This window comes from Physella acuta, unplaced genomic scaffold, assembly GCF_028476545.2.
Source record: "Physella acuta isolate Inbredline_101_S28 unplaced genomic scaffold, ASM2847654v3 ptg000137l, whole genome shotgun sequence".
Lineage (NCBI taxonomy): Eukaryota > Metazoa > Mollusca > Gastropoda > Physidae > Physella > Physella acuta.
In genome coordinates, this window is record NW_026731656.1 from 348,658 (window position 1) to 373,226 (window position 24,569).

At 35.1% G+C, this 24,569-nt stretch overlaps 1 protein-coding gene across 3 annotated transcripts in view; it reads right to left on the reverse strand.

The window, feature by feature from the left end:
* LOC131935210 (uncharacterized) overlaps positions 1–24,569 on the reverse strand; it is a 98,261-nt gene that overhangs the window by 6,251 nt on the left and 67,441 nt on the right. For all 3 annotated transcript variants that reach the window (XM_059291583.1, XM_059291584.1, XM_059291585.1), the window contains exons 12-18: positions 12,347–12,461; positions 11,349–11,381; positions 8,815–9,014; positions 7,069–7,294; positions 6,191–6,375; positions 3,937–4,012; positions 1,767–1,846 (exon numbers count right to left, since the gene is read on the reverse strand). In XM_059291583.1, coding sequence (XP_059147566.1) covers positions 1,767–1,846; positions 3,937–4,012; positions 6,191–6,375; positions 7,069–7,294; positions 8,815–9,014; positions 11,349–11,381; positions 12,347–12,461 — 915 coding nt within the window. The remainder of the gene's footprint in view (positions 1–1,766; positions 1,847–3,936; positions 4,013–6,190; positions 6,376–7,068; positions 7,295–8,814; positions 9,015–11,348; positions 11,382–12,346; positions 12,462–24,569) is intronic.

The following is a 24,569-nucleotide window of genomic DNA, read 5'->3' on the forward strand; positions in this document are numbered from 1 at the left end:
ATTTTTAAATTACATCTTTATGATAAAAAAAAAGTTTAAATTTCTTCAACGAAATATCACTATTTTAACGGGGATATTTTAAAATTACATCTTTATAATCAACTTTTATTTTAATTTCAAGGAAGTTTTAATAATTCTAACATGGATGTTTTTAAATTACATCTTCATAATCAACTTTATTAAAAAATTTCGAGGAAGTCTCACTATTTTTTAACAGATATGTTTTTAAATTACATCTTTATGATAAACTTTTTTAAAAAACATTTCAATGAAGTTTCACTATTTTTAACAGGGATGTTTTTGAATTACGTCTTTATTGTAACCTTTAAAAATAAAAATTTCTTCAAGACATTTTCACTATATTTAACAGGAATATTTTTAAATTACATCTTTATGATAAAAAAGTTTTAAAAATTTCTTCAACGAAATATCACTATTTTAACAGGGATGTTTTAAAATTACATCTTTATGATAATAATACTTTTAAAAATTTATTTAACGAAATATAACTATTTTAACAGGGATGTTTTAAAAATACATCTTTATAATAAACTTTTAAAAAAATTCTTCTAGGCAGCTTCACTATTTTTACTTTCTCGTATATACGAAGTATAGAGAAAGTCTTGTAATCGTTTTACACCTCACTGATACGGAAAAACATAATTTTGCAATTTTGTCCGTATGTCTGTGTGTGTGTCTGTGTGTGTGTCTGTGTGTAAACACGATAACTTGAGTACCGTTACAGCTAGGTTGATGAAATTTCATATAGAAGTATTATATCAAAATCGTAGATCCTGATTAACTTTTGAGCGATTTCCGACAACCGGAAGTGGTACTTTTCCTACTTTGAATTTTTCAAAAGCCTATAACCTGATTACTATTTCAGATAGATAAATGAAATTTCACATGTAAGTAAAAGATCTAATTTACGTACTAATTTACGCTATTTCCGATTTCTCAAAAAACGCATGTAAATTTATAAAGTACTAATAATATTGCGCACTATTATGCACATTTTGTTCTGGCGTTCGCTTGGTGCGCAATTCTTTTTTCTATGAGATTCTATTCTATTTTTAAAAGTTTAAGTAATTAAAAATCATTCCAAGTTATATAAGAATATTCGAGAAACTTTAGGGGAGATCATTCCCGGTTTATTAGCTATGTCACTTAATGTACTTTGATTTTTTTTTTAATTACCCTTAAAATATTTTATATTTGAAACGCACTTTTAACACGTTTTTCCTTAGGCTATCATTCGCTTCCGACGCTAAGAGTCTTTAATATATTAAGAGTCCTCTAATCAACTAATTAACGTTGACAAAGATAAACACAGTCACGCTGCGTCCTCATTGATTTTGAAAACTTTCCGATGCACTTCTGCGTTGATATTGATACTTTTAAACATATTTTTCTCTGCTTTAAAGAAGTGATATTGGTACTTTCAAACTTATTTTTTCTCTCCCTTATAGAATTGATATTGATACTTTCAAACATATTTTTCTCTGCTTTAAAGAAGTGATATTGGTACTTTCAAACTTATTTTTTCTCTCCCTTATAGAAGTGATATTGATACTTTCAAACACAACTTTTTCTTTGCTTTAAAGAAGTTTATTAGAAACCACTACTTTATTTATATTTTAATTTCATTTTTAGTTCTCATTATTGGTTTGAAACAATGTGGCTTAGTTAAGAGGACACTCTAATGAAGTAAATGTTAATTAGAGGTCCGCCTAATTAAGATAAGCTGAAGTAGAGGTCAGCCTTACCATGCCCAGCGCTATTTGTCTGGCGTAGGACAGCAAGGTCGTCTGTGATATGACGCTAGAATGGTCAAATTGACTTGCATCTGAGGATACAATTAGATAACGCTAGAATGGTCAAATTGACTTGCATCTGAGAATACAATTAGATAAAGCTAGAATGGTCAAATTGACTTGCATCTGAGGATACAATTAGATAACGCTAGAATGGTCAAATTGACTTGCATCTGAGGATACAATTAGATAACGCTAGAATGGTCAAATTGACTTGCATCTGAGGATACAATTAGATAACGCTAGAATGGTCAAATTGACTTGCATCCTAGGATATTATTAGATAACGCTAGAATAGTCAAATTGATTTACATCTGCGGAAACAATTAGATAACGCTAGAATGGTCAAATGGACTCGTGTCTAGAAATAATTAGATAATGATAGAATAGTCGCATTTAATAGTCGTATAGAAATTATGCCTAATTATGAATAATTATTTGAATGTTTCAGTTATTAACGAGGTGGACACATTAGCAAACATTAAATATTTTTACAGTTAAGACCGTATGTTTTTTTATTTGAGCTGGTCAATAATGAATGCACGTGCAAGATTTCTCAGCGGTTTTTGCACGTGAGTAAAACATACGTGGGTTTCACTCTTGGCTAAAACTTTTAAGAGAAGGTGTGGTATATCGTGATAGCCTGGCTATAGGTTAAACGTGTCTAGAGATTCCCGCAGGTTAAACGTTGAAAGAGCCTCACGTTTTACGTCTGTTGAGTGTTGATACACGTGAGATTAGTGTCTTCTGCTTCTCTCTCGTGGTTTTTTTTAAATATACGCCAGCAGAATTGGCAGGGGGTAGGAGTAGGTCGCCAGTTGTTTTTTTTAACACTTGTATGCACATATAATTGTTCATACAATGTGATACATATAAGTCCGCACATATAACATTTTAATTTAATACAATGGGCACAACCGAGAATAGTCTTGAAATTATTGGAAACCTATATTAAATATATTAAATTCATACATAATGTTATTAAAATAAATATGGTTATAAAAATCTGTTTGAATTTAGTTAGAGTTTACTAAACATTGGATGTATTTAATGTTTTCAAAATTTTTTGAAAACTAAATTTTTTTCAAACAAAAAAAGCCAACAAATATTTGTTTTGTTTTAAATTTATCACAGAAATGTAACCAAGAATGTTAAAAACTATGTCAAGTGGTTTTAAAAAAAAAAACGTTATTTAAAAACGTAATCGGCAAAGTTTTGAGAACAAATTATTTTGAAGTGGGGTTTTCAGAATATCGATCACGGAACTTCTGTACAGCTAATCAATGCTTGCCTTACGAAAGTGAAACATCGGGTAATAACTTATGGCTAGAAGAAAATAAATAGAAATGTAACCTTAAACTCAAAAAATTATTTTCAAGTTCTCTGGATTTGCAGCTTCTAAAACATATTAAATTTCTGAATTTTTTTCAGGCTTAAGTTTTTATTTTTATTCGTGTGCTTTGATGTCAAAATCTAAACAAACTCGTTTTTTTTTAATCCATGTCAATAATAAAAATGGAAGGATTCTCGCCAACTCGGTTATGTCCATTGAACAAGCTCATACATTGTATAAAAACAAATACATTGTAATAAGGTGTGTTTTGTGATTGAATTTGAGTGCGACTGAATAATTAATGCAGTGAATCATGACGCGATATTAAGATAGTAACGTCTTTGCGTTGCTATGGAGAAAACGGTTAGTTTATGTTAAGTCAAGACTTTTAACGTCTTAATAATTTTGGTGTAAGTTAGTTTATGTTAGAGTCTGAGTCCGTCTAAATATTGTAAGAAAGAGACTGCCTAGTATAGGAGTCAGATAGGTATGATACCAAATTCTGGAAGAAAGAAATATTGTGTGTATGACCCAACCCAAAGTGCCAAGCTATGAGTGAATAAACTTTACATCAAATACCCGAATCCTTTCGCTTAAATAGTATGGATGGTTATATAAGAACCTTCACAGCTCAAACATTTGGTGGAGCAGTTTAAAATATAATTGAAATATTCTGGATATATATTATGAAAGTGTGAATGCTTTGGTTTGTTAAAACATGATGAATTAATTCATTTTTCGAAAGAATTTACATTTTAAGAAATGTTTGAGTAGATGGAATGTACTCACCTTTGTGGTCGAGGGGCGCAATGGCCCGTGCAGGGGTTGAGGCGGTGATCAAAGAGGTGTCGGGTATGTACCTGACCTAGGGAAAAAAGTCACATGGTTTTACTATAGCACCAATATTGCGGGGTTTAACTATAGCACCAATACTTCGGGATTTTAACTATAGCACCAATACTGCAGGGTTTAACTATAGCACCAATACTTCGGGATTTTAACTATAGCACCAATACTGCAGGGTTTAACTATAGCACCAATACTGCAGGGTTTAACTATAGCACCAATACTGCAGGGTTTAACTATAGCACCAATACTGCGGGGTTTAACTATAGCACCAATACTGCAGGGTTTAACTATAGCACCAATACTTCGCGATTTTAACTATAGCACCAATACTGCAGGGTTTAACTATAGCACCAATACTGCAGGGTTTAACTATAGCACCAATACTGCAGGGTTTAACTATAGCACCAATACTGCGGGGTTTAACTATAGCACCAATACTGCGGGCTTTAACTATAGCACCAATATTGCGGGCTTTAACTATAGCACCAATACTGCAGGGTTTAACTATAGCACCAATACTGCAGGGTTTAACTATAGCACCAATACTGCAGGGTTTAACTATAGCACCAATACTGCAGGGTTTAACTATAGCACCAATACTGCAGGGTTTAACTATAGCACCAATACTGCAGGGTTTAACTATAGCACCAATACTGCAGGGTTTAACTATAGCACCAATACTGCAGGGTTTAACTATAGCACCAATACTGCAGGGTTTAACTATAGCACCAATACTGCAGGGTTTAACTATAGCACCAATACTGCGGGGTTTAACTATAGCACCAATACTGCGGGCTTTAACTATAGCACCAATACTGCAGGGTTTAACTATAGCACCAATACTGCAGGGTTTAACTATAGCACCAATACTGCAGGGTTTAACTATAGCACCAATACTGCAGGGTTTAACTATAGCACCAATACTGCAGGGTTTAACTATAGCACCAATACTGCGGGGTTTAACTATAGCAACAATACTGCGGGGTTTTACTATAACAAAAACATTGCTAGGTTTAACTGTAGCAATAATATTCTGGATTTCGCCATAGCAATAATACGGCAGGGTTTTAGCTATAGCAAAAATATTGCTAGGTTTAACTGTAGCAATAATATTGCTGGACTTCACCATAGCAACAATACGGCAGGGATTAATATAGCACCAATGCTTCTGGTCTTGGTTTGATCATTCAGTGACAAAAAAAAATTTGAAATATTTGAACTAAGAGACTAGAAATAAAGCCGGTGGATACAATACTTTTTGTGCTTAACGGACATGCTTAGAATGGGGATTACTTTTGTTTAAAATTGTCATGTCTGTTGATTAACTACAGAAAGTAAACAATATCACGTGATGCGGGCTAGTATCACAATATGCGTGGCGAGCTAATGTGACATCACGTGAGAATGGCTGACGTGACATCACGTGACGTGGGCTAATGTGACATCACCTGTGACGTTTTAATGAGCTTGTAATGACATCAGACCACAGTGGAATATGCCACGCAAGAAATGGAGCCATATCTAAATTGGTGCCACTCAGATATGTCTGATTTTGATCCATCCTCACTAAAATAACATCCCCAATTTCCAAAACCGCCCACTTCGCATATAAAACTAAAGCTAACGAAAATTAATGTTGCTCATCAGATTCTGTTCTTGCGAAATTATTTTTAAAACGTTACGTCATAAATCTTATGAGTTAGCTTGTATTTCTTGTGTTCTACATGGCATTTCTTGTGTTCTACGTCATATTTCTTGAGTCCACCCACGGTGCCTATCGTTCGTTCTGTCCGGGTGATTGACGTAATTAACGCATGACCTTTACTTTAAAAGATAATTATTTTTTATTTTTATGTAGTTAATTAAACGCCCACGTCAAGTTATTTCGTTTGCACAAACAAACACAATATTGCAATATGCCTAGCCTTATATTTGCAAATACGTAAAAATATCTTTCTCATACTCTGTAATTAATATCCTTTTAAAGGAAAAAATTAAAATCAGTAAACCAAATTTCGCCCCCGTAACGAAATTACTCTAATTTTTAGTGGAAATTAATATCGATTTGGGATTTGTTATTCACATTAAACTAGATATTACCCTTCACTTTTAAAATAAAATTGACAGTCGTATCCGATTCCTGAAATAAGTAGACCATTCGTTAAATTACAAAACACCTTGAGATTTCCCGTACCTGAATGCGATGTTGCCTTAAATAGTTTCTCAGGTCGCCTAAAGGGCAATAATCCATGATGAGACAAGGCGTATTGATCGTGGTCACGCAGGCCAGAATGGTGACGATGTGGGGGTGGTGACCCAGTTGTTTCATGGCGCTAATCTCCAGCAGAAGAAATCTTCTCTCTTCCGGTGTTGCGTGCTCTGGCATAAAAAAAATGTAAAAAATATAATTGCATGCTTGTATAACAATAGCATGGTGTTAAAGACAGAAACGAGATTTTTTTTAAAAATGTTACTGAAAACATAAGTTTGCTGCGATTTTTTTTTCGCTTAGACAAGCAAGTATGCTCAAGGCCATTTGGAAAGAAGACTTTAAACTTGGGCAAAGGAAAACTGAAGCTGTATATTACATGTCTGAGGCAGAAAAAAAAGAGTTTATCTGTGACCTTGGTATACGTTAAGATAATATACAGTCATTCGAGCTTTACCTTCTCTGAATTAGATACTTAACGGCCTAGAGAAGTCGAAGAAACGGAGATCTTGAATCTATTTTAAGCCTTTAGATATACACTGGATACAATAAAGAGCCTGTCCTGTTACTTTATATAGTTATTTTGTGTGCGGTTCTCATTAATTATAAAGTCGCCAATAAAGCCAACAGCAGGCAAAGTTAAAAATAAGTTTTAAGACCAGCTAATCCCAACAAAAACAACAGTTACAATACTTAACAACAACTAAATCGAAAACTTGCCCTAAGACCGGTAATACCAATAAAAATACCAGTCACTATACATAACAAAAACCAAATCAGAAACGTGTTTGAAGGCTAGTAAAAACCAATGATAAAAACAGGTTACAATACCAAACAATAACCAATCATTGTGATAGACCTACCTTTCAGCATCTTGACGGCCACAGTCCTGGGTTCAGATCCGAACCGGGAACTGTTCCTCTCTGTAGGCAACAGCTCCGCCTTCAGAACTTTCCCGAACGCGCCCTCGCCGAGCGTGGTGAAAATCTTGAGGCTCTCAAAGTCGATCTCGTACTCGTCAGTGGCCAGCAGGGGTTGGACGTCCCCACCCTCAGCAGAGTTGGTGCGGATGTAGAAGGGGTTGGTCTCCTGTGGGGGTGGGGATACAATAGTTAAAGAATTGGTCTCATTTGGGGGTGGGGGGGTATAATAGTTAAAGGGTTGGTCTCCTGTGTAAGTGGGGGGTACAATAGTTAAAGGGTTAGTCTCCTGTGTGGGTGGGGATACAATAGTTAAAGGGGCTGGTCTCCTGTGGGGTGGAAGTACAATAGCTAAAGGAATTGTCTCCTGTTGGGTTGTTGGTGCGATAGTTAAGGGGGCTGACCTCTTGTAGGGGGGGTACAATAGTTAAGGGTTGGCCTGCTGTGGGTTTGTTGGTGCAATAGTTAAAGGGTTGGTCTCCTATAGGGGTGGGATACAATGGTTAAAGGGTTGGTCTCCTGTAGGTTTGTTGGTGCGAAAGTTAAAGGGTTGGTCTCCCGTTGTGTTGTCCGTACGATGCTTGAATTGAGTCAGGTGTTTTGGTATTTTAAGGAACTTTGGTCATTTCGGTTAGCCGGGAGTGTGTTCACAAAAGAAGACTTGAAATAGGACTGACCACTGCCCCTTCATAAGCCCAAGTAAGGGAAACAGGTGAACTCTACCTCACCTATAGTATTAATGGTTACGTATTAAGCCTGTCAATGTCGGTGAACTTGATGGGTTTGTTCTCATATGCCCCGCGATCGACAATGACATGTATGGGTTTAACATACACGTTTTGGTGTCAGGGAACATAATTCTCACTGACCTTTGAACCGTCACATGAATAAATCAATGACATGGTATGGTTATTTTGATGCAGGGGAGGGGTTTGTTGATCGACATTGACATGTATGGCTTTAACATACATGTTTTAATGCCCGTAAACATAATTCTCGTTGACTTTTGAACCGTCACATGGCATAAATTAACGACATTATGGGATGGTTATTGTTATACCGGAGCAGAGAGTTCGTTGAATTTTAGACCGCCACGAAACTAAGACGAGGCGACTACGTGATAAAATGTCTTCAGACACAACCTTGCGAGCAGGCTTTTGACATCACCGGCTAATAATAAATCAATAGCAACAGCCCTCGTAATTAATCGCTTTGACATGTCAAGTTATTAAAGGGACGTCTAACCCGAGCTGCTAATGAGAACTACCTGTAGGAAGGCCACAAATTAACTCGACCTTACATCCTATAACAAATCTTCGTTGTTCTTCCTGCATTAAAGCTTGCCGTATTATTGTTCGCATCCGACTGATACGTATGTTTTATGTTCCAGTAATTACGTGTGATATAGATTAGTTTTAATTCTTTTTTTGTTTAGCAATTTATAAACGAAATTAATAACAGGTCTGACAACCCGAAAATTGTCAACCCGATCAACGCCACACTGAACACCAACCCGAAAATTTCGGCTAATTCCAAAATCAAACACCAACCATCGATTTATCCTTCTCGTTGTTAATACCTCCAACCTGACAACCTGAAAATTGTCAACCATTTATTTCTACCTATCAAATTAATTACTTACTGGTCTAACTACCCCCCCCCCCCAAGCCGGCAACCCGCTAGACTTACCTCCCTCCTCAAAGAGTTCCCGATGGAGACCCTCAACCCTGGGTCTCTGAACCCCAGCCTCTTGTTGAGGTCCCTGATGGCCACTCGCTTGACCTTCTTCCTCAGCCTCTTGTAGTAGATGACACACAGGGCCACCCCAGTGATGGCCAGAGACACGGGAATGATGGTGACACACAGCACTAGTTCAGCCAGGGACAACTCTAAGATATGTTATTTTGTGTTTGTCAAAACTATGTTATATATATATATATATATATATATATATATATATATATATATATATATATATATATATATATATATATTTATATATATTTATTTATTTATTTATATATATAAGATGCTCAAAAACGCAATAAACAAAGCTTTTATGTATGAAGAAGAAAAATGTAAAAAAAAAATTCTTTAACTATAATAATGCGCTACTAATTAAATTACTGTAGTTTTTTATATAAGGTTATAGATATATATTTTACTTTTGATAAGCAAGACTAAAAAAATGCGAACTAATTTATTGCACTGAATGTGTGTGTACAAGCGGGATACTATAAGTACATTTTTTTAAAATGTAATTAAACATGTCACATTACATTGTCATATGATCTTAAACTACGTATTAGCTTTTTTAAAAATATCGCTTTGACAGAAGTAGAAGTGGAATCTAGAAGTGGATAAAATATTGTTCTCGGGCTTCCCTATATCTAGGATGGACGAACAAAGAAAGTATCACATGGGTAGTGAGATAAAAAAAGTAAACTGATATCAAGTTTACATTTTAATGCTCTGTCTGTGTGTATGTGTGTATGTGTGTGAGTGTGTTTGTGAGTGTGTGCAAATAGTTATATACATTTATATAAAATCACTTTTGCTTCCTTTCTTTTATGTATGTGTAATTGTTTATCTTCTTTTATCTTCTGTTATATATATATATATATATATATATATATATATATATATATATATATATATATATATATATGTGTGTGTGTGTGTGTGTGTGTGTGTGTTTGTGTGTGAGTGTGTGTGTGTGTGTGTAATTTTGATTGTAAATAAACAAATTATTCAGGAATTTTTCTCTGTTTTTTTATTACAAAAGAACGTCATCAATCTTTGCCTGTTAACCTACTTAAGAATTAACGTCTAACATATTAGTGTACAAAAACGTTTCAAAAACCACATCTCAAACAGAACCGCCGCGATCAAAGTCTTTAAAATGTTTTGGCAACAGAGAATATCGCTGGAAGCAACTAAAACACAGGTTAACTCGAATTCCTGGAGCAGTTCTTCACATCCTTGCTGACACTAGGCGGAGAATGTCTATTTTTAATCTTGTAATTGCCAGTTTCTTTTATCTGAACACACACCAGGCTTGCTAAACGCACTAATGTGCTAAACATCCGGGTTAAAAACCCGAGTATCGACTCGAGATCATTTAAGCAAAACACAAAAAAGGTCAGTGAGGAACGATGTAGAAAAATTCTTATTTTTAAAAAAAAATATGAAAAAGGTTCAATAACTTCCTTGATGCTCATTTATTACTTGTATTTTATTGGTTTTAAGAAAAATCCAATATCAGAGTGAGGTAGGTGGGGAGGGGGGGGGGGGGTCTTTCAGATGAAAAAAAAATCTGATCTGATGAAACATTCTAGCGGGAATGGAATTTACTTGGTGTAATTATGTTATTAAATTCCTGCTTTTGACCGGCGAACAGAAAACTAACGTCAAACCTGAAAGACTTGACACCGCGACTGTTTTGTTTAAGGAAGGTGTCAGTATTGACCGACCCAGAATAACGACTGGCAGGGTATATTATAGTACATGTATCACATTTATTTCTCTCTTGAATACGTTTGAAAATCGTAAGAAATGTTTGACAATATCCCGCACTGTATTGATATTGTGTGAACGTCGTCATTGGCTAGTTTAGAATAAGGCATCATGAAGCCAAAACTCAGTCTAAATTCGTTATTGTGCAACAAATGTAATACAATCACGAAGACAAAAAAACAACCTTAATGCAGGGAACGACATACATGTTAGTTAAATTTGAAATCTTCGTTTTGATATTTATTTGTTACAGTAAACTTTAAAACCTTGAATCTAAGCACCTGAGATATTTGTCAAATTTGTTATCAAATTGTAAGATACCTGCATACAAAAATAAGCGATACCTTGACTCACGAAGAAGGGCAGTCTAATGTTTTTCAGCATTGTGGTATCTAAATTATTTTTCCTGGTATCGTAGCGCTATTCGATAATCATAGCTCCGATTATATATTAATCTATTCCTTTTCCTAGCCAAAATCTAAACCAAAGTTTTGAACAACTACACGAAAACTAGATCAAAGCCAAACTCTAATACTAAACCAAAACCAATATTAAAACAAATGTTATACCTTAACTTACTAGCAATACCGGCAGAAATCGAATAATCGATACGCTATCTTGCAATGAAGGGGGAACGTAAATTGGGGACGGGGGGGGGTGAGAAAAGCAATAAAGAATGCATACACCTGATGCTCTGGTCTGCTTACCTGAATTCTCTGTATCTTGCGGTGACTTGAAGACTAGAAAATTAAATAAAAACAATCTTAATAATCATACTCTAAGTCGGAGACCACATACATCAACAATCTAACTAATCAAACTTCTAGTGGAGACCACATACATCAACAATCTAAATAATCAGATAACTAGTGCTTGCATCAGCAGCATAGTTTTGACAACCATCTACCACATAACCAACGTACTTTAGCAAGCACGAACCACATCATCAACAACATGGTGTAACAACCGCCTACCACATCATCAACGTGTAGTAACAACCACCTACCACAGCATCAACAATATGGTGTAACAACAACCTACCACATCATCAACAACGTGCTTTAACAACCACCTACAACATCAGCAACAACTTGAGTAACAAACACCTACCACATAATCAACAACGTGGTGTAACAACCACCTACCACATCATTAACAACATGGTGTAACAACCACCTACGACATCATCAACAACATGGTGTAACAACCACCTACCACATCATCAACCATGTGTTGTAACAACCACCTACCACATCATCAACAACGTGCTTTAACAACCACCTACAACATCAGCAACAACTTGAGTAACAAACACCTACCACATAATCAACAACGTGGTGTAACAACCACCTACCACATCATTAACAACATGGTGTAACAACCACCTACGACATCATCAACAACATGGTGTAACAACCACCTACCACATCATCAACCATGTGTTGTAACAACCACCTACCACATCATCAACAACGTGCTTTAACAACCACCTACCACATCATCAACCATATGGTCTTACATCCACCTACCACATCATCAACAACATATCCTCCTAGTGACATGTGTCGTATGTATCCAGGTGATTAAAACTTTAAAAAGAGATATTTACCTGTCCATATGTCGACTAGACTTTCTAGCCCTTGTCCTACTAATGTTAAGGTTCGTATGTACCCAGGTGATTAAAACTTTAAAAAGAGATATTTACCTGTCCATATGTCGACTAGACTTTCTAGCCCTTGTCCTCCTAGTGAAATGGCTTTGACGTAAAACACGTAGTGTGTGTTTAAAGGAAATCTGCTGATTCTGCAATTTGTCTTCTCCTGAATATAAGAAGAATTTTTTTTTAAATTAATCACATCTTTATGTGATTGTATACTATTTGCGGAATTAGGGCAGAAAAATCCAGTATAGACATGATACTTTCATTCAGGTTGTTACCAGAGAAGTGCAGAGAGCAAATGCGGTCACTGTATATTGCTTTAATTGATATAACGATGGCTTTCGTTGTAGCCAATGGAGAGTGATTAAGGTGCTGGAAAGAATTGCCCCCCCCCTCCCTAAACTGCTGATAAGTGTGTCTGCTTTGTACGAAAATATGCAGGATATTGTCATATTTGATGGCTCAGCATATAAATCTTTTCAAATCAAGACTGGAATCTAGTAGGAATGTATGGTAACGCTACACTTCTTGGCATTCTTTTCACCGGTGTTTTGAGCTTAGCTTTTGAGTCTAACAAAAATGGAGTCTACGTCCATTGTAGGTCTGGTGGGTTCTATTCAAAACAGATACTCATGATAACAGACCTAATGAACTAATTGGGAGTAGCTGGCCCAAGACAACATTGTGGAGACAGACCGTACGGACTGGCACCCTCATCATTGAAGGAAAAAGGGCCAAGGTAGCCATTGAGAGGAGAAGGAAAACATCTGCCCGAATTGTACCAACTACAATCGTCTGCTCCAACTGCGGCAGAAATTGCCGCCTAAAATTGGCATGATCATCTACACCAGAGCCGGATACAATAATAGATAATGACATCTCATTTTTCTCTGAGCTCGAATCCATTATCTTACGAGGCTAACTGGGACATATGTATATATATATGTTTATATATATATATATATATATATATATATATATATATATATATATATATATATATATATATATATATATATATATATAGTAATTAATATTGTGTTAAAAAAATTGAAGAATTCAAAAGTAAGTAAAGAAATTATTTCTTTTAAAACCATGTGTTTTCGTGTGTGTGTGTGTGTGTATGTTTGTATTTGCGTGTGAGAGAGTGTTTGTGTATATGTAGGTAATACATATTAAAGTGGTAAATAGTGTGTTTGCGTGTAGCAGTGTAGCTGTGTAGTTGTGTAATACACACAGGTATTTTGTTCAGGTATATTTCGTCATAATTAATTTGTCATTAAATCTACTCCAGTCACCTTTAAAATCGTTAATCCCATTACCTGTCGTCGTAAAATGATGAAAAGATTAACATAAAAGCTAGGCGTCTAGGAAAAAATTTAGATCGATACATATCACTGTGGCTAATTTTTTTTTAACCAAAGGAACATATCATCGCTCCTCTAACATTCATTTATTTTACTGGGGTTCCAACTGGGAGGACAGATATAATTGTAGTCTCTGGTAAATCTGATTCTAAATAACTTTGTCTTGTTCTTTGTCTTTTTTTTTGTTAGCTTAAAATAGGATGTGAATGTGATTCAAAATAGGTTTAGATTTTTGTGAATGTGATTTAAAATAGTCTTAGATTATTGTGAATGTGATATAAAGTAGGCTTAGATTCTTGTGAATGTGATTTAATATAGGCAGTTTTTTTGTAAATTTAACTTGAAAGAAGCTTTGTGGTCATTTTTTATTAAGATGGCTTAAATAGGCTTTGTTTCTTATGAATGTGACGTAAAATAAGCTTAACGTCTTATAAATTTGACTTGAGGTAGTTTTATTCTCTTGTAAATGGGACTTAAAATAGGCTTAACGTTTTATAAATTTGACTTGAAGTAGTTTTATTCTCTTGTAAATGGGACTTTAAGTAGACTTAGCTTCTTGTGAATGAAACAAATTACGCTTAAGATTTATCACGGTCTAGTTAAAATGTCAAGGAATCTCTTAGGAACATTCTGTTAAAATTGTTTACAAGGTACAATTGTCGACCCACATCCTCATCCATCGGCTGAATACAAACAACAGGACGGGAACGAATCACGGACAAACCAGGATATGTCACCAGAGAAGCGTAACATGACATCTGACAGCATGTCATGTCATGCGCATGACACACAAGAAGCGCTCAGTGACATCCTTTGTTTGCTGTTGTAAACTCCTGTTATGTTGTGCACTCGTTGCGTGCTAAGGGGGGGGGGGGTCTCTTGCTCAAAACTTGTGGTGTGAAAATGAAGTCAGTTTATTACAGGTAGAGACGGCTGTTTGTAAACATACCTTCTTATGGCTAGTATTATCAGTTACACATACTGGCGAGGGAGACTGACTGAAATATTGATGTAAATAGTATATAGTGTGGGGGTAGTGTATATATATATGTATATATATATATATATATATATATATATATATATATATATATATATATATATATATATATATATATATATATATATATATATATATATACTAGGCATACTGCCTAGCTTCGCTTAGGTTTTCAAATCATTTGATAATTTGAATAGTAATTATTAGGTGATGGATGAGGCGTGGAGTGCTTAAATGTAAACAGTAATGCTAATTTTAGAGAAGATGTTGTAGGCCTGTGCTCTTTAACATCAGCCTTCAGAGAAAATGTTCGAAAGTACGCAATTTATAACTAAAATGGAAATAGAACTACAGAGGTTCCATGAACAGTATATCTCATAATTTATATTACATTGACTTTTAAAATTAATTTTTTATTTAATTATGATACGTAGCTTAATTAATAACTAATTTTTATCTAAAACAAATGCTATACTTTGTCGTTTTCTGTTTCTGTTTAAAATAGTATACAATTATTTGAAAAATAATTATTTAAAAAGGTTACCTCCCTTGGAAATTAACCGAATGACGTATCTCTGTGTTTACTTTTTTTTAAAACAAACAGTTACTATGCTTATATAAGAAAATACGATATATAAACATATTTAACGACTACAATAGCTTTTTCCGACGGGATTAAAGTTTTTTGTTACCCTCCAGGGTCGGTCTACGACCTCAAATAATATTAACGGGATCGATCGTCAAATTATTTATATATATCTCATATAAGGAGAATTTCACTCGCGGTCATCTTTTAGCACTGGTCGAGGGCTTTGAGTCTGACCAACAGTTTTTCCATACGGCCTAGTCATCTATAGAAGTGTATGCAAAACATTAGCATGATGTTCAGAGGTTAAGTAACGTAAAAATTGTGTTGAAATTACCCTGTTTTTTTCCATAAAATACAAAGATTATATAGGGAAATACGACTGGTCAGTTTTGACCCCTTTACGAAGTTTTCCCAGATATGCCGAGTTTTTTGTGACACCCCAAGGCGTTCTCCTACCACCTCACAAAATATCAAGGGGGGTCGTCGGAGGAAATTTTTTTTCGTAATAGAGCTCATATAAAGAGAATTTCACTCGCGGTCACATTTTAGCCCTCGTTGAGGGCTTTGAGTGAAACTGACAGTTTTCCATAAAGGTCAAGCCATTGACCTAAGAGTATGCAAAAATTTAGCCAGATATACTGAGTTTAAGTACCCTAAAGCCTGCGTTGAAATTACCCTCTGTTTTTCCAATAAAATACAAAGATTATATAGGGAAATACAACTGGTCAGTTTTGACCGCTTTACGAAGTTTTCCCAGATATGCCGAGTTTTTTGTGACACCCCAAGGCGTTCTCCTACCACCTCACAAAATATCAAGGGGGGTCGTCGTCGGAATTTTTTTTTCGTAATAAAGCTCATATGAAGAGAATTTCACTCGCGGTCACTTTTTAGCCCTCGTCGAGGGCTTTGAGTGAAACCGACAGTTTTCCCTAAAGGTCAAGCCATTGACCTAAGAGTATGCAAAAATTTAGCCAGATATACTGAGTTTAAGTACCCTAAAGCCTGCGTTGAAATGACCCTCTGTTTTTCCAATAAAATACAAAGATTATATAGGGAAATACAACTGGTCAGTTTTGACCGCTTTACGAAGTTTTCCCAGATATGCCGAGTTTTTTGTGACACCCCAAGGCGTTCTCCTACCACCTCACAAAATATCAAGGGGGGTCGTCGGAGGAATTTTTTTTTCGTAATAAAGCTCATATAAAGAGAATTTCACTCGCGGTCACTTTTTAGCCCTCGTCGAGGGCTTTGAGTGAAACCGACAGTTTTCCCTAAAGGTCAAGCCATTGACCTAAGAGTATGCAAAAAAATAGCCAGATATACTGAGCTTAAGTACCCTAAAGCCTGCGTTGAAATGACCCTCTGTTTTTCCCATAAAATACAAAGATTATATAGGGAAATACGACTGGTCAGTTTTGACCCATTTCCCGATTTTTCCCGGACATGGCGAGGTTTTTGTGACACCCCAAGGCGTTCTCCTACCACCTCACAAAATTTCAAGGGGGGTCGTCGGAGGAATTTTTTTTTCGTAATAAAGCTCATATAAAGAGAATTTCACTCGCGGTCACTTTTTAGCCCTCGTCGAGGGCTTTGAGTGAAACCGACAGTTTTCCCTAAAGGTCAAGCCATTGATCTAAGAGTATGCAAAAATTTAGCCAGATATACTGAGTTTAAGTACCCTAAAGCCTGCGTTGAAATGACCCTCTGTTTTTCCAATAAAATACAAAGATTATATAGGGAAATACAACTGGTCAGTTTTGACCGCTTTACGAAGTTTTCCCAGATATGCCGAGTTTTTTGTGACACCCCAAGGCGTTCTCCTACCACCTCACAAAATATCAAGGGGGGTCGTCGGAGGAAATTTTTTTTCGTAATAGAGCTCATATAAAGAGAATTTCACTCGCGGTCACTTTTTAGCCCTCGTCGAGGGCTTTGAGTGAAACCGACAGTTTTCCCTAAAGGTCAAGCCATTGACCTAAGAGTATGCAAAAAAATAGCCAGATATACTGAGCTTAAGTACCCTAAAGCCTGCGTTGAAATGACCCTCTGTTTTTCCCATAAAATACAAAGATTATATAGGGAAATACGACTGGTCAGTTTTGACCCATTTCCCGATTTTTCCCGGACATGGCGAGTTTTTTGTGACACCCCAAGGCGTTCTCCTACCACCTCACAAAATTTCAAGGGGGGTCGTCGGAGGAAATTTTTTTTCGTAATAGAGCTCATATAAAGAGAATTTCACTCGCGGTCACTTTTTAGCCCTCGTCGAGGGCTTTGAGTGAAACCGACAGTTTTCCCTAAAGGTCAAGCCATTGTCCTAAGAGTATGCAAAAATTTAGCCAGATATACTGAGTTTAAGTACCCTAAAGCCTGCGTTGAAATGACCCTCTGTTTTTCCAATAAAATACAAAGATTATATAGGGAAATACAACTGGTCAGTTTTGACCCACTTCCCGATTTTTCCGAGATATGCCGAGTTTTTTTTGACACCCCAAGGCATTCTCCTACCACCTCACAAAATTTCAAGGGGGGTCGTCGGAGGAAATTTTTTTTCGTAATATAGCTCATATAAAGAGAATTTCACTCGCGGTCACTTTTTAGCCCTCGTCGAGGGCTTTGAGTGAAACCGACATGTCTGCCCTACGGCCAAGCCATTTACCTATAAGCATGCCAAAACTTAGCCAGATGGAAAGAAGGTAAGTGCCCTAAAATCCGTTTTGAAATGACCCTCTGTTTTCCCCATAAAATACAAAGATTATATGGGGAAATACGACTGGTCAGTTTTGACCCCTTTACGAAGTTTTCCCAGATATGCCGAGTTAATTGTGACACCCCAAGGGGTTCTCCTACCACCTCACAAAATTTCAAGGGGGGTCGTCGGAGGAAAAATTTTTTCTTAATATAGCCCATATAAGGCGCCGGTCAGTCGAGGTCAGTTTTGACCCCCTCTCCGTAGACTTTTCGGCCAACCGTCACCGGCCCTCGTGTTCTATTGCCCCAAGGCACCATCGTGCCAAATTTGACGCGCCTGCGGCGCCGGGAAGTGCCCTATCGGGCACCCGACCACTTTGCTTTATATATATAGATATATATATATATATATATTATTATGTTGGGGTGTACTGTAAATATGTTTAGGGTGTTTTGTGAATAGAGTTATGGTGAAAAGTAAATATAGGTGTGTGCAGTGTAAACTATTGTGTTGTGTGAATGTTGGCTAGAAATATTGTCAAGATGTTATATAAGTATTTTGTAGTGTGAATATTGTTTGAGTGATGTGTACATAATGTTCAGGCGTAGTGTAATTATTGTTTATGTAAATATTGCTAAGCTTTTGTATAAATACTACTAGATCTATACTGTAGTGTAAATAGATAAAAGATAACTCTAAAAAAAATATAAATTATATAAATAGTTTCGTAAAGTATGTAAAAGATGGTCAGTTAGTGAGCTTGTTTGATACAAAATTTAAACTATATTTTGTTTTTTATTTAAATTGTTGGGTTCAATATTATTGGTTCGCAATTCGAATTATGCAAATTGTTGGGTTGTATAACGTTGGTTATAAAGTTGAACGCGTATTTTAGTTTGTTATGCAAATCCTTGTGTACAATGTTATCGGTTAGTAAGCTTGATATATATTTTCTTATGCAAATTAAAGCGTAGAATGTATCTGTTATTGGCAGTCGAATGTTTATTTGAGAAGTTTATGGTAAATAGGCGGTGATCCTGAAGGTGACCCTCTATTGTGTGTAAGCATCGCCTGTTAGTTTTCCTGTCAAATTTACATTTCTATTGAAATCATGAGAAAATTTTCACGGAGACGAAACTACTGTCACACTGAGTCCCTAGGGGTTATAAGAAGCAATAAAATAGCTTAGAAACTGACAGGAGAATGCTATAGATTATCTAATTCATTTTTTAAACATTCAAGTAATCAGATTATGGGGATTTTCTTGCTACGGTCCAGTGGGCAGATTAACACTTTCTTTTTTTTTAATTCCGACATTCAATTTGAATACCCTTTTTGTAGTCTTATAAGTAAAAGTAAGGGGTTAAATAAAATGGTTATCTTGTTGTGACTTAGGAAAGCCATGTATGATTTGTATTTCAATACTAAATACTTAAAGAAAATTATACAATTCATGTCTAGACTACATGACGAATTAGTTCCTTTACAATATCATTTCCGTTCGGAAGTCATTGATATGAAATAAACCGGGAGTGATCTCCCCTAAACTTTCTCGAATATTTTTATATAAAATAACAGGGGATGGGAACTCGGGCTATAGACATGATTTTTAATCCATTTTAAATACTTAAAGTTTTAAAAATAGAATAAAATCTCGTAGACAAATTAATTGCACACCAAGTGAACGCGAAATAAAAAAGCGCATAATAGTGCGCAATATTATTAGTACTTTTAAAATTTACATTAGTTTTTTGAGAAATCGGAAGTAGCGTAAATTACTACTTCCGGTCAACGGAAATTACTCAAAATTTAACAGAAGGTAGAGAATTAGATCTTTTACTTACATGTGAAATTTCATTTATCTATCTGAAATAGTACTCAAGTTATAGGCTTTTGAAAAATTCAAAGTAGAAAAAGTACCACTTCCGGTTGTCGGAAATCGCTCAAAAGTTGATACGGATCTACGATTTTGATATAATACTTATATATGAAATTTCATCAACCTAGCTGTAACGGTACTCAAGTTATCGTGTTTACACACGGACACACACACAGACACACAGACACACAGACACACACACACACAGACATACGGACAAGATTGCAAAATTATGTTTTTCCGTATCAGTGAGGTGTAAAACGTCGAGATTTGTAAAAATCTCGATTTTTTTTTTGCACGATTACAATACTTTCTCTATACTACGTATATACGAGAAAGTAAAAAAAATTCATAAAAAACGTTTTAATAACAAGCTTTTATGTAATGATGCACTAAAAAGTAGAAAATAAATGATAGACTACTATTTAAATAACTATAAAGAAAAGCGTGGGTCACTTTAGTATCTATTGGATACCTTTACTAATGTTAAGGAAGACACCCACGCTTTTCTTTATAGTTATTTAAATAGTAGTCTATAATTTATTTTCTACTTTTTAGTGCATCATTACATAAAAGCTTGTTATTAAAACGTTTTTTATGAATTTTTTTTCAGTACTTTACATGTTTTATTTACAATAGAGTTACATGACTAAAAACCATTGCGCGCCTACTGAATATCACGTTCAGTAGGCGCGCAATGGTTTTTGAACGCAGCCATTACGTGGTCGTGATGGCGCAGCTATTGATGACGCGTGTGGTGTGGTTGGCTAGATATGCCTACTAATTCGGTCCAAATTTTAATTAATTCATAAAAAATCAATTAGGCATCCAATTAAGTCAAATTTAGATTCAGATTGCATTGTCTTCATGTCTTGACCCACGTGCCAACTGTGAATCGTATCGGTCAAGTAGAAGTTTCCGAATTTTCACTCCTGCGTTTCCGTCTAGACAGACAGACTGTCGACTGACGAGGAAGTGAGTTAAATAAAAGCTTGTAAAAAATTCATAAAAAACGTTTTAATAACAAGCTTTTATGTAATGATGCACTAAAAAGTAGAAAATAAATTATAGACTACTATTTAAATAACTATAAAGAAAAGCGTGGGTCACTTTATTATCTATTGGATACCTTTACTAATGTTAAGGAAGACACCCACGCTTTTCTTTATAGTTATTTAAATAGTAGTCTATAATTTATTTTCTACTTTTTAGTGCATCATTACATAAAAGCTTGTTATTAAAACGTTTTTTATGAATTTTTTTTTCAGTACTTTACATGTTTTATCTACAATAGAGTTACATGACTAAAAACCATTGCGCGCCTTCTGAATATCACGTTCAGTAGGCGCGCAATGGTTTTTGAACGCAGCCATTACGTGGTCGTGATGGCGCAGCTATTGATGACGCGTGTGGTGTGGTTGGCTAGACATGCCTACTAATTCGGTCCAAATTTTAATTAATTCATAAAAAATCAATTAGGCATCCAATTAAGTCAAATTTAGTTTCAGATTGCATTGTCTTCATGTCTTGACCCATGTGCCAACTGTGAATCGTGTCGGTCAAGTAGAACTGTCCGAATTTTCACTCCTGCGTTTCCGTCTAGACAGACAGACTGTCGACTGTCGACTGACGAGGAAGTGAGTTAAATAAAAGCTTGTAAAAAAAATTCATAAAAAACGTTTTAATAACAAGCTTTTATGTAATGATGCACTAAAAAGTAGAAAATAAATTATAGACTACTATTTAAATAACTATAAAAAAAGCGTGGGTCACTTTAGTATCTATTGGATACCTTTACTAATGTTAAGGAAGACACCCACGCTTTTCTTTATAGTTATTTAAATAGTAGTCTATAATTTATTTTCTACTTTTAGTGCATCATTACATAAAAGCTTGTTATTAAAACGTTTTTTATGAATTTTTTTTTCAGTACTTTACATGTTTTATTTACAATAGAGTTACATGACTAAAAACCATTGCGCGCCTACTGAATATCACGTTCAGTAGGCGCGCAATGGTTTTTGAACGCAGCCATTACGTGGTCGTGATGGCGCAGCTATTGATGACGCGTGTGGTGTGGTTGGCTAGACATGCCTACTAATTCGGTCCAAATTTTAATTAATTCATAAAAAATCAATTAGGCATCCAATTAAGTCAAATTTAGTTTCAGATTGCATTGTCTTCATGTCTTGACCCACGTGCCAACTGTGAATCGTGTCGGTCAAGTAGAACTGTCCGAATTTTCACTCCTGCGTTTCCGTCTAGACAGACAGACTGTCGACTGACGACTGACGAGGAAGTGAGTTAAATAAAAGCTTGTAATAAAAAAAATTCATAAAAAACGTTTTAATAACAAGCTTTTATGTAATGATGCACTAAAAAGTAGAAAATAAATTATAGACTACTATTTAAATAACTATAAAGAAAAGCGTGGGTCACTTTAGTATCTATTGGATACCTTTATTAATGTTAAGGAAGACACCCACGCTTTTCTTTATAGTTATTTAAATAGTAGTCTATAATTTATTTTCTACTTTTTAGTGCATCATTACATAAAAGCTTGTTATTAAAACGTTTTTTATGAATTTTTTTTCAGTACTTTACATGTTTTATCTACAATAGAGTTACATGACTAAAAACCATTGCGCGCCTACTGAATATCACGTTCAGTAGACGCGCAATGGTTTTTGAACGCAGCCATTACGTGGTCGTGATGGCGCAGCTATTGATGACGCGTGTGGTGTGGTTGGCTAGACATGCCTACTAATTCGGTCCAAATTTTAATTAATTCATAAAAAATCAATTAGGCATCCAATTAAGTCAAATTTAGTTTCAGATTGCATTGTCTTCATGTCTTGACCCACGTGCCAACTGTGAATCGTATCGGTCAAGTAGAACTGTCCGAATTTTCACTCCTGCGTTTCCGTCAAGACAGACAGACCGACGAGGAAGTGAGTTAAATAAAAGCTTGTAAAAAGAACTAAAGGACTTATCATATGTATGTTAAGTATAGATCCTATTCACTTTCCTTTAAAGTTTAAGTTCACTGAACTGAAATAATTCAGGTTGGTTGTATAAGTTCTGTACGTGGTTTAAGAGCCGTTCAATGAAGGATTCAAATTTTGTTTTTACTTTCTCGTATATACGAAGTATAGAGAAAGTATTGTAATCGTGCAAAAAAAAAAAATCGAGATTTTTACAGATCTCGACGTTTTACACCTCACTGATACGGAAAAACATAATTTTGCAATCTTGTCCGTATGTCTGTGTGTGTGTGTGTCTGTGTGTCTGTGTGTGTGTCCGTGTGTAAACACGATAACTTGAGTACCGTTACAGCTAGGTTGATGAAATTTCATATATAAGTATTATATCAAAATCGTAGATCCGTATCAACTTTTGAGCGATTTCCGACAACCGGAAGTGGTACTTTTTCTACTTTGAATTTTTCAAAAGCCTATAACTTGAGTACTATTTCAGATAGATAAATGAAATTTCACATATAAGTAAAAGATCTAATTCTCTACCTTCTGTTAAATTTTGAGTAATTTCCGTTGACCGGAAGTAGTACTTTACGCTACTTCCGATTTCTCAAAAAACTAATGTAAATTTTTAAAGTACTAATAATATTGCGCACTATTACGCACATTTGGTTTTGGTGCTAGCTTGGTGCGCATTTTTTTTCTACTAGATTTTATTCTATTTTTAAAAGTTTAAGTAAACAAAAATCATGTCTATATTCCGAGTTGACATCCCACGTAGTGTTATATTAGAATATTCGAGAAAGTTTACGGGAGATTACTCCCGGTTTATTTATCCTTATGCCTGGAGGGAGGGGGAGGGGGGGCAGAGAAATTTTTTATAGGGTTCCTGGGCGTTTTTGTAATGGTCTTTGACATTAGAATGTCATACTTGGCATTAGAATGTCATACTTGGCATTAGAATATCATACTTGGCATTAGAATATCATACTTGGCATTAGAATATCATACTTGGCATTAGAATATCATACTTGGCATTAGAATATCATACTTGGCATTAGAATATCATACTGGGCATTAGAATATCATACTTAGCATTAGAATGTCATACTTGGCATTCGAATATCATACTTGGCATTAGAATATCATACTTGGCATTAGAATATCATACTTGGCATTAGAATATCTTACTTTGCATTAGAATATCATACTTGGCATTAGAATATCATACTTGGCATTAGAATATCATACTTGGCATTAGAATATCATACTTGGCATTAGAATGTCATACTTGGCATTCGAATATCATACTTGGGATTCGAATATCATACTTGGCATTAGAATATCATACTTGGCATTAGAATATCTTACTTTGCAATAGAATATCATACTTGGCATTAGAATATCATACTTGGCATTAGAATATCTTACTTTGCATTAGAATATCATACTTGGCATTAGAATATCATACTTGGCATTAGAATATCATACTTGGCATTAGAATATCATACTTGGCATTAGAATATCATACTTGGCATTAGAATGTCATACTTGGCATTCGAATATCATACTTGGCATTAGAATATCATACTTGGCATTAGAATATCTTACTTTGCATTAGAATATCATACTTGGCGTTCCTCAGACTTGACATTAGAATAACATGGTTTTATGATTGGTGATTCGATTTTTACTCTATCTAGTTGGGCACTTTTCAGAAATTGAAATTTATTTCTAGTTTTTAAGCCAGCTTTTTTTTCACT